General features: G+C 44.2%; 1 protein-coding gene across 5 annotated transcripts in view; it reads right to left on the minus strand.

The window, feature by feature from the left end:
* Window positions 1-14,488, minus strand: part of NKTR (natural killer cell triggering receptor) — a 1,518,686-nt gene that overhangs the window by 1,037,452 nt on the left and 466,746 nt on the right. For 2 of the 5 annotated variants that reach the window (XM_044066052.1, XM_044066051.1), the window contains exon 5: window positions 10,318-10,362. The exons of 1 other annotated variant lie outside the window; for it this stretch is intronic. In XM_044066052.1, the coding sequence (XP_043921987.1) occupies window positions 10,318-10,362 (45 nt within the window). Of the gene's footprint in view, window positions 1-9,989; window positions 10,018-10,317; window positions 10,363-14,488 lie in introns of those variants that run through there. 2 more of the 5 variants (XM_044066055.1, XM_044066054.1) reach the window with 2 other exon arrangements.

Here is a 14,488-nt window from a genome sequence, read left to right on the forward strand (position 1 = left end):
ATTACCAAACAGACTGTCCTGTTGTAAAGGAGCATCCAACAATTTTGCTTTAACATGATCAGGCAGATTTTGCTCCTTGAGCCAAGCATGCCTTCTTATCACTGATCCAGTTACAGCGGCCCTGCAAGAGGCCTCTAAGTAATCAAAACCACATTCCAAAGTATGCTTTCCAACTTGTTCACCCATCTAAGGTAGAGACATCCGCGGGTTCAATACTAAAGTGTCTCTCGGTATACCGCACTCTGAATGGGTCTCAGTAGAGGTCTGTGAATCACAAAGTACAGTTGTGTACCTACCATAAATGTAAATGTTCGAGTGTATTCACTGTTGCAGTCATTACACATGGGTTATCATGCTGGCAGGCGACCCGCAGTCGGCCCGAGTTCCAAAGTCTTGGTCCGGCGTCGGTTGCTGTCGCATCTTCCCTGACGTCAGTGCGTCAGGGGTATAAAAGTTGCACCCGACGCCATTTTCTTCAGTTTTTCTTGCCCCAGATGTCAGGTGCCCCCAGATAGGAAGGCTGGAAAGATAAAATTATGCCAAAAAACATGCATATATTACTATAAACATTTCTTTCATCTACAAGCAAATACACCACATAGGTTGTATAGAGTTGAGAAATACAGAAAAGTCCCAGCAATGAAAAGGGGGATGGTGGATGGGTAACCTGGACTGCAACAGTAAATACACTCTAACATCTACATTTATGGTCGGTACACAACTGTACTATGTTCATCATGTTTCACTGTTGCAGTCATTACACTTGGGTAGAATCCCAAAGCTGAGGTTGGGCGGCTGGGTCTAAATTGGATTTGGGGAGGCTACCAGGCCCTGCAGAACTGCAGTGGCAAAGCCTGCTTTGGATTTAGAGTAGAGAGGTAAGTGGTAGTGCTTGGTGAAAGTGTGCACTGAGCTCCAGGTTGCAGCTTCTAAAATGTCTTTGGTTGGCACTCCTCTGAGGAAAGCTACTGAAGTGGCTGCTGCTCTGGTAGAATGAGGACTAATGCCCTTAGGCACCGATTTGCCATGTTGTGCATAACAGAAGCGGATGCAGTGGCCTATCCATTTTGAAACCGTCTGCTTTGTAATAGGCTTTCCTTGTGATCCTACAGCATAGGCTACAAACAGTTGCTCAGTTTTTCTGAAAGCTTTTGTTTTGTCCAAGTAGAATCGTAGCTGTCTGTGTATATCCAAAGAGTGCAGAAGTCTCTCCCCTTTATTCTGGGGATTTGGGTAGAAAGTATGTAAACAAATGGTTAGGTTCAAGGCCACATTGGAGATAAAAATTTTAGATCAGCTGTGCTGGCTGGTTCAAAAGGAGGCAGTGTGAGTTTTTCTAAAACAAAATTGAGATCCCAAGTTGGTACTGGTGCTCTCCTTGGGGGTCTTGTATTTTTTGCCCCTCTGAGGTACTGTCGTAGTAGAGGATGTGAAAAAATAGGAGGTTCCGTATTGTAATGAGCTGAAATGGCAGAGGCATGGATTTTAATTGATGAGAAAGATAGGCCTTTGTCCAGCATCTCAGTTAGGTATTGTAAAATCTGAGGTATATTAGGGACAAGTGGTTCGAGCCCTTGTGCCTGGTTCCAAGCACAGAATCTCTTCCATTTTTCTGCATAAGATTTCCTAGTGCTGGGCCTCCTGGCTTCTAAATGACATCCATAACCGCTTTAGAAAGAGGTGCAGTCTGAGTGGCTACATTATCTGCCATGCTGACAGATTTAAGGTTCTGAGTTGACTGTGCAGAATCTGATTGTTCTGTTGTGTCAGGAGATGAGGAATTTGAGGTAGAGGCCAAGCTGGGCCTTGAGACAAATTCTTTAAGATTGGGTACCAGTGCTGGCGTGGCCAGTCTGGGGCAATCAGGATCATTTTTGGCCTTTCTTGTCTGACTTTTATGAGTACCTTGGTAAGGAGAGGCATTGGAGGGAAGGCATAGACTGTCAGGTCTTTCCAGCTGAATGATAGAGCATCCACTTTCCATGCTTGAGAGTGATAAATTCTTGTGCAGAATTTCTGTATTTAGTAATTGTGAGGGGAGGCAAAAAGATCTATATCTGGGCGTCCTCATTTCCTCGTTATTATGCTGAACACCTGTGGATTTAGTTTCCATTCGTGAGGATCCATGAGATTTCTGCTTAGTTCATCTGACACTATTTTTTGTTCCTGGCAGGAATTGTGCCTGCAGATGTACTTGATAGGTCAGTGCTGTGTTCCACAAAGTCATGGCTTGCCTGCATAGGGGGTGGGAATGTGTGCCCCCTTGCTTATTTATGTACCACATAACTGTGGTATTGTCCGTCTTTATTAATAGTTGTCCTGGATGTAGTAGGTCCTTGAAAGCTGTCAGGGCATTCTGTACAGCTAGCATCTCTTTTTGATTGATGTGAAGATGCATTTGTTCCTTGAGCCACATGCCCTGAATACATTTTCCTGCCATATGTGCCCCCCAGGCATAATCCGATGCATCCGTTATTGTCTGCCTGGCTGTGGGTAAAGTGAAAGACTGTCCCTTGTTGTGGTGACAGGCCTGGGCCCACCATCGAAACTCCTGTTGTAGGCAGGGAATTAAAGTTATGATTGTCTCCAGGCTGTGACAATGCTGAGTCCAAACACTTTTTAGATACCATTGTAGCTTCCTCATATGCAGTTTTGCATATGGAATTAGTAGAATGCAGGATGCCATGAAGCCCAGGGCCTGCAGAATTTTTCTTGCAGGGAGCTGGGTCTTTGTTGCCATCATTTGAAAGTAATGAGTCAGCTGTCTTTGTCTGGCATGAGAGAAGCCATCTGGGCAGTTGTATTTAAGCTTGCACCCAGGAATATTATCTCTTGAGAGGGCACTAGTTTTGATTTCTTTTCATTTACTGTGTACCCTCGGCAAATTAGCAATCTTTTTACAAACGCCAGATGCTTTAAAAGAATGTCCTTGCTCTCTGCTTGAATAAGGCAGTCGCCCAAGTAGGGATATATTTGAATTCCTTTTTGCCTGCAAAATGCAATTACTGGTGCCAGGCACTTTGTGAAGACCCTGAGCGCAGTAGATAAGCCAAAGGGCTGTGCAGAGAATTGGTAATGCACTGAGCCTGCTATGAATCTGAGGTATCTTCTGCAAGATTGTCTGACTGGGACATGCAGGTATGCCTCCTTCAGGTCCAAAGTAACTAGCCAAGCCTTCTTGCCCAGCATAGGCAGACGTTGATGTAGTGTTAACATTTTGAATTTTGGAACATCCAGGAAAATATTCAGGATTGACAGGTCCAGTATTGGTCTCCAGGTGTTGTCCTTTCTGGGTACTAAGAAAAATCTTGAGTAAAATCCTTGTCCTTGTTCTTGCTGTGGAACATTTTGAATTGCTCCCATGTCCATAAGAGCAGCAATTTGTTTTTGTGCCTCTGCCCATTGGTTTTGTGGCAGGTCTGGCATACCTTTTGGCTTTGGAAGTGTGTGGAAGTGGAACCTGTAACCCTGAGAAACAATATTCAGCACCCATTTGTCCTGGGTGATCATGTGCCAATTTTCTGAGAATAGTGCTAGCTTTCCCCCTAGGGGTGCTGTCAAAAGGTAAGTGCTTGGCATTTGCAGAGGGAAGTAATTGGGACCGTTTCCTATAAGGTTGTGATTTGTCTTCCCCTCCTTTGGGGGCTGAAGCACCCCATTGTTTAGGTCGGTAGGAGCCTTGGGGCTGAGATCTGCCTCTTGGGCATCTGTATCTGCCTCTCTGTGGCCTGTCTGACACTGGAAAGGACCAATTTTTTGACGTCCAGTTTCTGCTAAATCTAGGTGGTTGAACCTGTAAGAAATCTTTCACTGTCTGCATTGATTTTGCTTTATCCTCCATTTTCTTTAACACCTCTTCTGCCTTAACACCAAACAAAGTATCATGCTGTAATGGAGCATCCAATAATTTTACTTTAACATGGTCAGGTAAACTTTGTTCTTTCAACCAAGCATGCCTTCGAATAACAGAGCCTGTAACTGCGGCTCTACAAGAAGCCTCTAATGAATCAAAACCACATTGCAGAGTATGCTTTCCCACTTGTTCAACTGCATGCAGTAAATCCTGCATTTCCTTACTGTCAGGACCTTCTGTATTTGAAACCATTTTCTGTTTTAACAATGACATGAGGTACTGTTAGTATTTAAGCATGTGAAACTGACAGTTTAAAGCTCTTATAGCTAAAGTAGCAGAAGTGTAAACTTTTTTCCCCCATCTGTCCAGAGCTCTGGAATCCCTATCCGAGGGGACAGGATTTTTAGCAGTGGAAGCCTTAACCCCCTTTGGACCCTGAGAAATTGTTTCTGGGTCTGCAGCGGGGTTTTTGTAAAGAAATTTATGAGAGTCAGGGACACTGTAGTACCTGTCTGGCTTGACTGGTGCAGGGGGTAAAGAATCAGGAGACAGACTGGATTCAGAAAAAACATCATCAACAATATCAAGCACAGGGGGAATAGCTAGGGGCCTGTGCTGAGGCAATAAAAGGAAGTCTCTGAGCCTTTTCTTGGATTCTGAATAATCCTAGCTCTCCCAATGAAAATGCTCCCTCATGGTGTGTAGGGTTTTCCCAAAGGAATAATCCTCAGGCTGAGAGGCTGAACGTATGGACTCTTCTGCATCAGAGTCCTCATAGGGAGGGAGAGAATATCCCTGATCAGAAGAGGAATCAGAGGAAATAGAAACCTGGTCAGAGGAATCATAATCAGTGTCTTGCCTAGGCCTTTTAACAGGAGGGGGATGGGAACCCCTGATTAAAGTAATTAGGTCTTCAGCCATTTTAAGCATCTGTTTCTTTGGCATAGATTACTGTTCTGGAGAATGCTATACTTGTTTCCATGTCTTTAATGGTGTTTTTGACTTTGCCTTTGCTGCTGTAGTGGGCTTAATTGTAAGCTGTAAAGGTCTGAAAACACCCTCAGAAGCCGATGCCTGCTCAGCGGCTCCGGACTCATCTGAGGGAATAGTTTCCTTAGGCCCAATACCTTGAGTATCCACAGGCCTTGGTGTCTCCACGTGGCTGTCGGTTACGGCCTGTGGCTATGAGGTAGCGGGTGTCAGGGGCTGCGAAAGCGCCTCACTGAGAACCGGCGACTGGCCTAGAAGAGGCTTCGTCGTCGGTTTTGGACCTCGGATGACTGTCCTTTTCTTTGTCTTTGCGTTTTTTATAAATTATGGTCGTTGATTGTTCCGACGGCATTATGTAACTAAACCTTCAGCCAAAGTAATGTAGAGCAAAATCAAACCGACATTTAATAGTGCGTTTATTGAATCTAGCAAAAAAACGACAACTAGTGATGTCGTGGTCAGGGCCTCGGCAAGGAATACAGTAAGAGTGAAAGTCCTTATGAGGTATTTGCTTCCCACAAGAAATACAATTATTAACTTTTACTGACATCGGTCTGAAGCAAGAAAAAGTTTCCCCAATGGTTTACTTAGCTTTATTGAAGCCTTCGGTTCTGAAACTCAATTTTAAAAATCTCAGGAGTCGGCCGACTGGCACTTGCGAACTGCTTTTGCTTTGGGCACTGCTTGGCAAGAAAGACTGAAGAAAAAGACTTTGGAACTCGGGCCGACTGCGGGTCGCCTGCCAGCAGGATAACCCAAGTGTAATGACTGCAACAGTGAAACACGATGAACAACTAGCGGGTATCAGGGGCTGCAAAAGTGCCTCTCTGAGTACTGGCGAACTGGCAACTGGCTTAGGAGAAGCTTCGTCGTCGGTTTTGGACCACGACAGTCTGTCTCTGTCTTTTTCTTTGTGTTTTTTGTGTATTCCGGGTGTCGGATTGCTAATTGACAACATTTCTGGATAGTTAAATCTTGAGCCAAAATATTTTGATCCAAAAATATACCGGCGCTTAATAGTGCGTTGATTAAATTTAGCACAAAACACACAGCAAGGCACGTTGTGGTCAGGGCCTAGGCAAGGAATGCAGTACAAATGAAAATCCTTATGAGGTATTTGCTTCCCACAAGTAATACAATTATTAACTTTTACTGACATAGGTAAGGAGCAAGAAAAAGTTTCCCTAACGGGGTACTTAGCTTTAGATTGAAGACTTCTGTTCTGAAACTCGAAAATGAAAATTTTAGGAGTAGGCCGACCGGCACTTGCAAATTGCTTCTGCTTCGAGCACCGCACGGCAAGAAAGACTGATGAAAATGGCATTGGCTGCATGTTTTATACCCCTAATGACCTGACGTCATGGAAGAAGGGACAGCAACCAACACAGGATCCAAGACTTTGTTAATCAGGCTGATTAAGGGCAACCTGACAGTAGATTACCCCAAATGTAATGACTGCAACAGTGAAACACGAAGAACATCCTCCTATATCTTATTGCCAAATAAGTTGTCTTTGTGCAAGGGTGCATCCAATAATTTAGATTTAACATGGTCTGGCAAGGGCTGTTCCTTAAGCCATGCATGCCTTCTAAGGACAGAACCGGTGACTGCTGCCCTGCAAGAAGCTTCTAGGATGTCAAAACCACAGTGTAAGATGTGCTTAGTCACTTGACTTGCAGAATGCATTAACTCCTGTAACTCTCTAGATTCTGCACAAGCAGGAAACAAAGTCACTTTTTGTTTGAGGAGTTTCATGGTATGTTGCTGAAATTTTAGCATATGGAACTTGCAATTTAGTGCTCTGATAGCAAAAGTAACAGAGGTGTATACATTTTTACCCCATCTGTCTAGTGCTCGGGAATCCCTATCTGAGGGGTTTGGATTCTTAGCAGAGGTTGCTTTAATTCCTTTAGGCCCTTGAGAAATTATCTCAGGGTCAACAGTAGGATTTTTGAAAATAAATTTGTGAGTCAGGGACTCTGTAATACTTGTCAGGTTTTCTGGGTGCAAGAGGGAGGGTGTCAGGAGTCAAACTGGATTCCAGGAAAACACTGTCCACAACATCAAGGACTTGGGGAATGGCCAGGGGTCTGTGCTGTGGAAGATCTAAAAATTCCCAGAGTCTCTTTTTAGACTGAGGGTAGTCCTGACATTCCCATTGGAATGCTCCCTTAAGGTATGAAGGGTTTCCCCAAAGAAAAAGTCCTCGGGTAGAGAGGCTGAAGGAATGGAATCCTCTGCATCAGAATCCTCATAAGCAGAGAGGGGTTGCATGTCTTCATATTCAGATGCATCAGAGTCATCAGACTCCTGTTCAGACAAAACTACTGGGGACAGATCTATTTTTCTTTTGGAAGGGGTAGCTTGGCTTCCCCTGATCAGCATGATAAGGACTTCTGCCATTTTAAGCATTTGAGACTGAGGCAAGGAAGCAGATGCCTGAGACTGGGTTGTCGGTTTCTTGGGTGTGATTCGTACCCTGGGCCTTAGAAACTTGGTAGCTTTCGAAAGAACAGTAAACACAAAAGAAGTCGTCGGTGGTTTGTGTTGACAATTGGTAGTGCGAAGTACTTCCTCAGAAGCCGGTGCCTGCTCCGCGGCTCCTGACCCATCCAACTGAGAGACAACCACAAGATCCATAGTCGAAGAAGAGGTTTGCGACATACCTGACTCCAAAAGGGTCTCGGTAGTGGCCTGCGAATCCACAAAAGCGGGCATCAGGGGCTGCAAAAGTGCCTCACTGAGGACCGGAGAACTGACGACTAGCTTAACGGAAGTGTCGGTAGGCTTGGACCTGTGCCTTCTGTCTTTATCCTTACGTTTTTTCAGAAGAACTGCTGTCGGATGGCTTACCGAAGCCATATCAGAATTCGAGGACTGTAAGCAAAAATATCTAGCTACAATAAGGGCCCGACGACGTATAGTTCTGGCGTTGAACAAAGCACAAAAGCAAAAGCATGGGATGTCGTGGTCTGGGCCTAAGCAAGTGACGCAATAAGAATGAGAGTCTCAGTGTGGTATTTGCTTTCCACAGGCGAAACAATTGCTAACTTTTTCTGACATCGGTTAGTGCAAGAAAAATGGATCCCCAACGGGGTACTTAGCTTTAGAACACTTCAGCTTCAATTTGGAAGATGAAACTCGGGTAGCGGCCGACCGGCACTCGTGCGAACTGCTTCTGCTTCGGGCTCCGCGGCATGGAAGACTGATGTAATGGCATCGGCTGCCTTACTTTATACCACTGATGACCTGACATCAGTCTTGAAGAAACAGCAAGCGAAGCAGAAATACTAAGCCTCTGGTACTGAGGCCGGCCGAGGGCTACCCTGACAGGGATAACCCCAAATGTTGACTGCCATGGTGAAACACGAAGAACATCATTCAAGTCACCGGCACCGGAGTTCATAGTCATTCATGCTAGGACCTTAAGCCACTAGTTCTCAGGATTAATGTTAAGGTAGTTGAGCTAATGTCTAATCATTTTCATCATAAAAGATAAATACTACATGAGTGGAAGTCATATGACTTCCTTAAACAAAACAATGAAGTTGTGTGACAACCAATCAAACCAACAAACCACTGCTGATGAAAACACAGCGAAGACAGCAGTCTCACTTCAATGTCAAAAATGTTCTGGATTTTGACACTCGTACGTCGAAATTTATACCTCTCTACTCTCAAGATCCCTTGGTATGGAAGGCACCCAAAAGCTTTCATATACTGGTCAGAAGTCCTATCCTTGGAAGGATACCTCTCATATAGTTATATACAACTGCAACAATAATCTAATGATAAACATACACTTGCTCTCTGAAGCATGAAGAAGAGTTATACTACACGTTTTAGGATGATTAACTAATACTATACTGATCCAAATTCATGAAATGTTCTGGAGTTAAAATGTTAACTCAATCATACACTTAAGGAAATGGCCAAGAATATAACACAAAAATTCAACATCTGACAAAATCAGTATGAAATGTTATCAATTATTGTTTAAATATTTCATAAATTTTCAACTGTACTAATTCAGATTATTTTAAAATAGAAATATATTTATCATCCACTTATTCTCCGATAATCCACATTATCTCTACAAGGTCATGGGGATGACAGAACCTATCCAGCAGCAAATGGACGCAAATCACTGAAACTTGCTTTGGGCAGGATGCCAGCCTATCACAAACATACACAAGCAATTTGGTGAAAGCCAATTTGCTTACTGCATTTTCTTTGGGAAGTGGGAGGAAACCAGAGCTCCAACAGAAAATCACATGGAAGCAGGGAAGGCACACAGACTCTGCAGCGAAGGCAAACTCAGCTGACAAATGAACAGGAAAACCTCCTGCTACGAGACTGCAATGTTACCCACAGTACCATTGCATATTTTAAACAAGTACACATTAATTTCTTCCTCACTTCCCTTGCATGCCCTCCAGCTGACCATCAACTGATGGGCTGCACCTTTTCATAACCCCAAGTACTATGCCTTGTGACTGGGACTATACTAGTAGTTGACTGGGAAGGGAAGCATGGTCACTGGCAGTGTCACACATGCTGTCTTGCATGCAAGAGAATCTTTCTGTATTCCCTAACTGGGTGAAGTTACTGAAGTCACGCACATCACCGTGTAACATTGTTTAGTTCTGCCTTCCTTCACATGATGAAATGCTAATGACAATCTTTGTAATTATAGGACTGACCCCATGACCAGAGACGTGTAATGTCACAGTCAAAAAAATCTTCCCTCCTGGAGTGAGCGAGCAAGGATACTCCTTCCTAATCCCTCACCCGGCTCCTCAACAGCCTAAATTGTTATTTGAACTAGTGTGCACAACTGAGTTGATAAAACTACTTTTTCTAACAAAAGTATTCATTTTGAGTGACCAACATAAAAGAATCTCGGACACACTTTTGATTAACTAATATAACAACTTTCTTACTACACACAATCTAGAGAGCATCAGTTACTGCAATACCAACAGTGCAAACTCTATGGGTGTGCTCCTAGAGAATAAACCTCAAGCTACAAACTAATCATGTGCGTGGAGATTAAATAATCTACACCCTTAACCTTCATGAATGTGGATAAAAGAGAACTCTTGATTTTTTTAATATACTGTGTTACTAAGCTTTTGTCTCTTACCTTTTCATTTTGCAAAAGACCACATTCTCTATAAATAAAAGAATATGTTGACAGTTTTAGGCAAGAAGATTAAATCTCATTTCATGAATAACTCTACCTAACCTCCATGCTGAAAAATGTGATACAGTAGTACAGGTTAGCTCTATACTTTACAAACTAAAAGAGGTAATCCCAGCAGCATGCAGATACTTTTTTTCCATGCAGTGTTAGGTTCATGCAACAATAGAAACTATACATACACCTTGTTTTCTAGCAATGTTTGAAATGAAAACTCATTCTACAAATTAGAGCTGAAACAAAGAAAGGTTTGCAAATAAGCAGATCATACCTTTGAAGTATCCACCATATACAGATTCACCTCCTGTTCCATTACCTGTGAAGGTAAAAGCAAATGCTGTTTTTTCTTGATTGAAAATAAAATTAGAAGTTATGTACCTACCATAACGTTCCATGTTAGTTGTCTTCTCTCGCCTTCTTTCTTGCTGGATGGGTTCGGAGCCGATCCTCGGCTCCGACTCGGCACTTGCTAAGCTCGAGAGCTAATTTTTACCAGCTCGAGGCAACCCTATATCCCATGATGCAAGGCGGAGATTACTCAGATCTCGTTTGGTAGCTAAAGAAATAGCAGTATTTCCTTCCAACATAGGAGGAAGAAATAAAAAACTAAATGACATCATAAACCTGTAGAAAGTATCTACCTAACCTGCGAAACTTGGAGTTAAGCAGATGGAAAAGGGTAAAGACCTCTTAATAGAGGATTAATAATCTTCTCGGTCTGACCAGGCTAGGGGGAAGGAGGGCGGGACGCAAGAAAGAAGGCGAGAGAAGACAACTAACATGGAACGTTATGGTAGGTACATAACTTCTAAATGTTAAGTTGTCAATCTCGCCTTCATTCTTGCTGGATGGGACCGCGTCCCTAGCACCTCTTTCCTGGGTGGCTCATTGGAACAGACTCTTGAGAACGGTGGAACCAAAATTTGCTCTGTCTCTGGAGACCAAATCTAGTTTGTAATGTGAGACAAAGGTATGAGGAGAGGCCCATGTGGCTGCTGCACAAATAGTGTCTATTGGAAGTCTAGCTTGAAAAGCTGTAGATGTAGCTAGAGCTCTGGTAGAATGGGCTTTTGGGATAGAAACCAATTCTTTGCCCCTGAGCTGATAAATGTAAGTGATCAATGAAGACAGCCACCTAGATAAAGTAACCTTAGAAACTGGAAGGCCTTTCCTGTTCTCTGCATAGGATAGAAAAAGTTGATCAGACTTTCTAGAAATTTTTGTCTTATCCAGATAATATCTCAGCTGACGGTGAACATCGAGATAATGTAGCTTTTGTTCAGCTCTATCAGAATAATTCGGAAAAAATACTGGAAGATCAATGGACTGGTTTAGGTTAGTCTGAGATGCCACCTTCGGTAAGAAAGATGGATTAGTTCTTAGGGATACCCTATCTTTGTGAAATATTAGATAGGGAGGACGAACACAGAGAGCATGAAGCTCAGATACTCTTCTGGCAGATGTAATGGCAACTAGAAAAAGTGTCTTCCAAGAAAGCAATTTCAAGGAACAGGCAGCTGCAGGTTCGAACGGGGGAAGAATCAAAGATGTTAAAACTAAATTTAGATCCCACTGTGGTGGAGGGTCTCTGATTGGAGGTTTCAATAAAAAGATACCTCGAAGGAATGCCTTGCAAAGTTTATGTGACATGATATTGTGGTCCAAAAAGCCTATGTGAAAATTTGAAATGGCTGCCAGTTGAACTTTCACTGTGGAAGAAGAAGATCCTGAATTAAAAATGCCAGCTAGGAAGTCCAATATCGAATGAATTGGAGCAGTATAGGGGTCTATGTTCCTAGCTTTTGCCCAGAAAGAGAAACGTCGCCATTTACTAGTGTAGATCTTTCTGGTGGAGGATTTTAGGGAAGCTACTATGATATCCCGTACAGGATTAGAAATCATAGGGAGCCTGGCTAAGGATGGAAGTGGAGCAACCAAGCAGTGAGGTTGAGAGAGGGTATGGATTGGTGCAGGTGACCCGACTGGTGGGTCAGAAGATCTGGAACCGGGTCCAGATGCCATGGCTGTACCAATAGGTAACGATGTAGGAACAGAAACCATATCTGTCGAGGCCAATAAGGGGCAATGAGAATCAACTTGGCTCTCAAGGCGGTTGCTTTCTGAATTAGCTGAGGTATCAGCGGAAAGGGAGGAAAAGCATAAAGAAGTCCCCGGGGCCAATCTTGGGTTAGAGCGTCTCTGGGGGGATGGCCTGGGAGGGGGAAGAGAGAGAAGAAGTCTGGGCATTTGCTGTTTTGGGGTGTAGCGAAAAGGTCGCAGCAAGGAATTCCCCAGTTCTGAAAAATCTCTTCCGTCACTGACTGTTTGAGAGACCACTCGTGAGGCATGAGAATAGCTCTGCTCAATCTGTCCGCTATGATGTTGGATTTCCCGGGGATGTGCGTTGCTATCAGAAACCGATGAGAGGAGATCGCCCATTGCCAGAGTCTGAGAGCCTCTCGACATAGTGGATAGGACTTGGTTCCGCCCTGTTTGTTTATGTACCATACTACTGACATATTGTCCGTTTGAACTGCAATTGTTCCCTGAGGAAGAGAGTCGTTGAGGGCTTGCAACGTTAAAAGCACTGCTCTCATCTCCAGAACATTTATGTGCAGATGGTACTCGTAAGGTTGCCAAGTGCCATGGACCATTCTGCCCTGATAATGCCCCCCCCACCCGATCAGGGAGGCGTCCGATGTAACCGTGGCAACTGGGGCAAGAGGAACAAACAGTCTGCCTTGATGGATCTGAGGGGACGATATCCACCAAGTCAGATGTCTTTTGCAAGTTGGGGTTACTATGATCCGTGACACATGGGAAGTTGTTGAAAGGACCATTGAGTGAATAACATCCATTGTAGTAGCCGCATGTAAAAGCGGGCTAGAGGAAGAAGTGTTATGGCGGCCGCCATAAGACCCAGCACTTTTAGAGCAAATCTGGCCTGAATTTTGTTGCTGAATAGAATCACTTGGACGTGTTTTTGAATGTCCAAGATCCTCTGGTCTGTCAACCTTGCAGAAAGCTGTACGGTGTCCAAATTTGCGCCTATAAAGGTAATATATTGACAAGGCGACAAGGCAGATTTTTCGAAGTTTATAGAAATTCCTAACCCTCTGCAGGTGTGAATGGTGTGATTTCTGGCTTGGAGAAGCTGATGCCTGGTGGTGGCAGTGAGGAGCCAGTCGTCTAGATATGGAAACACCTGGAATCCTTGACGTCTCAGGTGAGCTGTAACCACTGCCATGCATTTGGTAAACACTCTGGGGGCTGTAGTGAGTCCAAAGGGCAGGGCCCTGAATTGGAAGTGACTGGTCCCCAGCCGAAAGCGGAGAAATCTTCTGGAGCGTCTGTGAATTTTATGTGATAGTGCATCCTGAAGATCTATAGAGCACATCCAATTGTCCTTGCCCAGAAAGGGTAGAATGGACTGTAGCGTGACCATCCGGAATCTTGATTTCTTTACAAACTTGTTGAGTTTGCTCAGATCTAATATTGGCCTCCAGTCCCCTGTCTTTTTTGGAACTAAAAAGAACCTTGAGTAAATTCCGGATCCTAATTGGTCTGCCGGGACTGGCTGGATGGCTCTTTTTACTAGCAGTTTTGATATTTCTAGTACTGCTAGTTCCCTTAGACCGGGTGGAACATCTGGAAGGGTTCCCTTTTGTTGAACTGGGGTTTGAATAAAGGGGATTTTGTAACCCTCGGATATAATTGACTGTACCCATTTGTCTTGAGAAAGGGAAAGCCAGGCTATTGGGTACAGCGATAATCTTCCCCCGACTGCCTCCGAAGGCGGACAATCAGGCAACATCTCAGGGATGCTGAAAGGGTTTGTCAGAAAGAGGCTCTCTGCTACCCTGATTCTGCGGACCCCCTCTGCCCCTAGGGCGTCTATTGTTATTACCCCTCTGCCTCTGGGGTAAACTGACTTCGTCCGGGCGTGACTCCTTGAGATTTGGAACCACATTTTCCCTCCCTTCTGTCCTTTGGGGTAAGGTCTAGAAGGGGAGAAACGGACTCCTATGGCAGAAAGAGTCTTGCCATCTTGTTCGCATCTAGTCAAAGTGTCTTTCACTTGAGGACCGAACAAGGTCGAGCCATCAAAAGGGGAGTTTGTGAAAGACGCCTTGAAGGGGTCTGCAAAATTACAAAGCCGCATCCAGGACTGACGCCTTAAAGCCACTCCTGTGCCTGCGGCTCTACTCGCTCCATCGGCTGCATAAGAAATGAGCCGCATGGAGGAGTTAGCAATGGAGTTAAGGATTCCTAGCTGTGAGGTAATCTTGTCCTGAGACCCAGCAGCTGACGGATCCTGTAAAACTTCCCCCAACTCCTTAAGAACATCTCTTTGGAGGCGGGTGAAGTGGCATAGGTAGTTCAGCGATCTCATGGCAAAAGTCGCTGAAGAAAAAATCCGCTTACCGTACCTGTCCATAGTC

Source organism: Protopterus annectens, chromosome 3.part0 (genome assembly GCF_019279795.1).
Source record: "Protopterus annectens isolate FY-2018-M chromosome 3.part0, PAN1.0, whole genome shotgun sequence".
Lineage (NCBI taxonomy): Eukaryota > Metazoa > Chordata > Ceratodontiformes > Protopteridae > Protopterus > Protopterus annectens.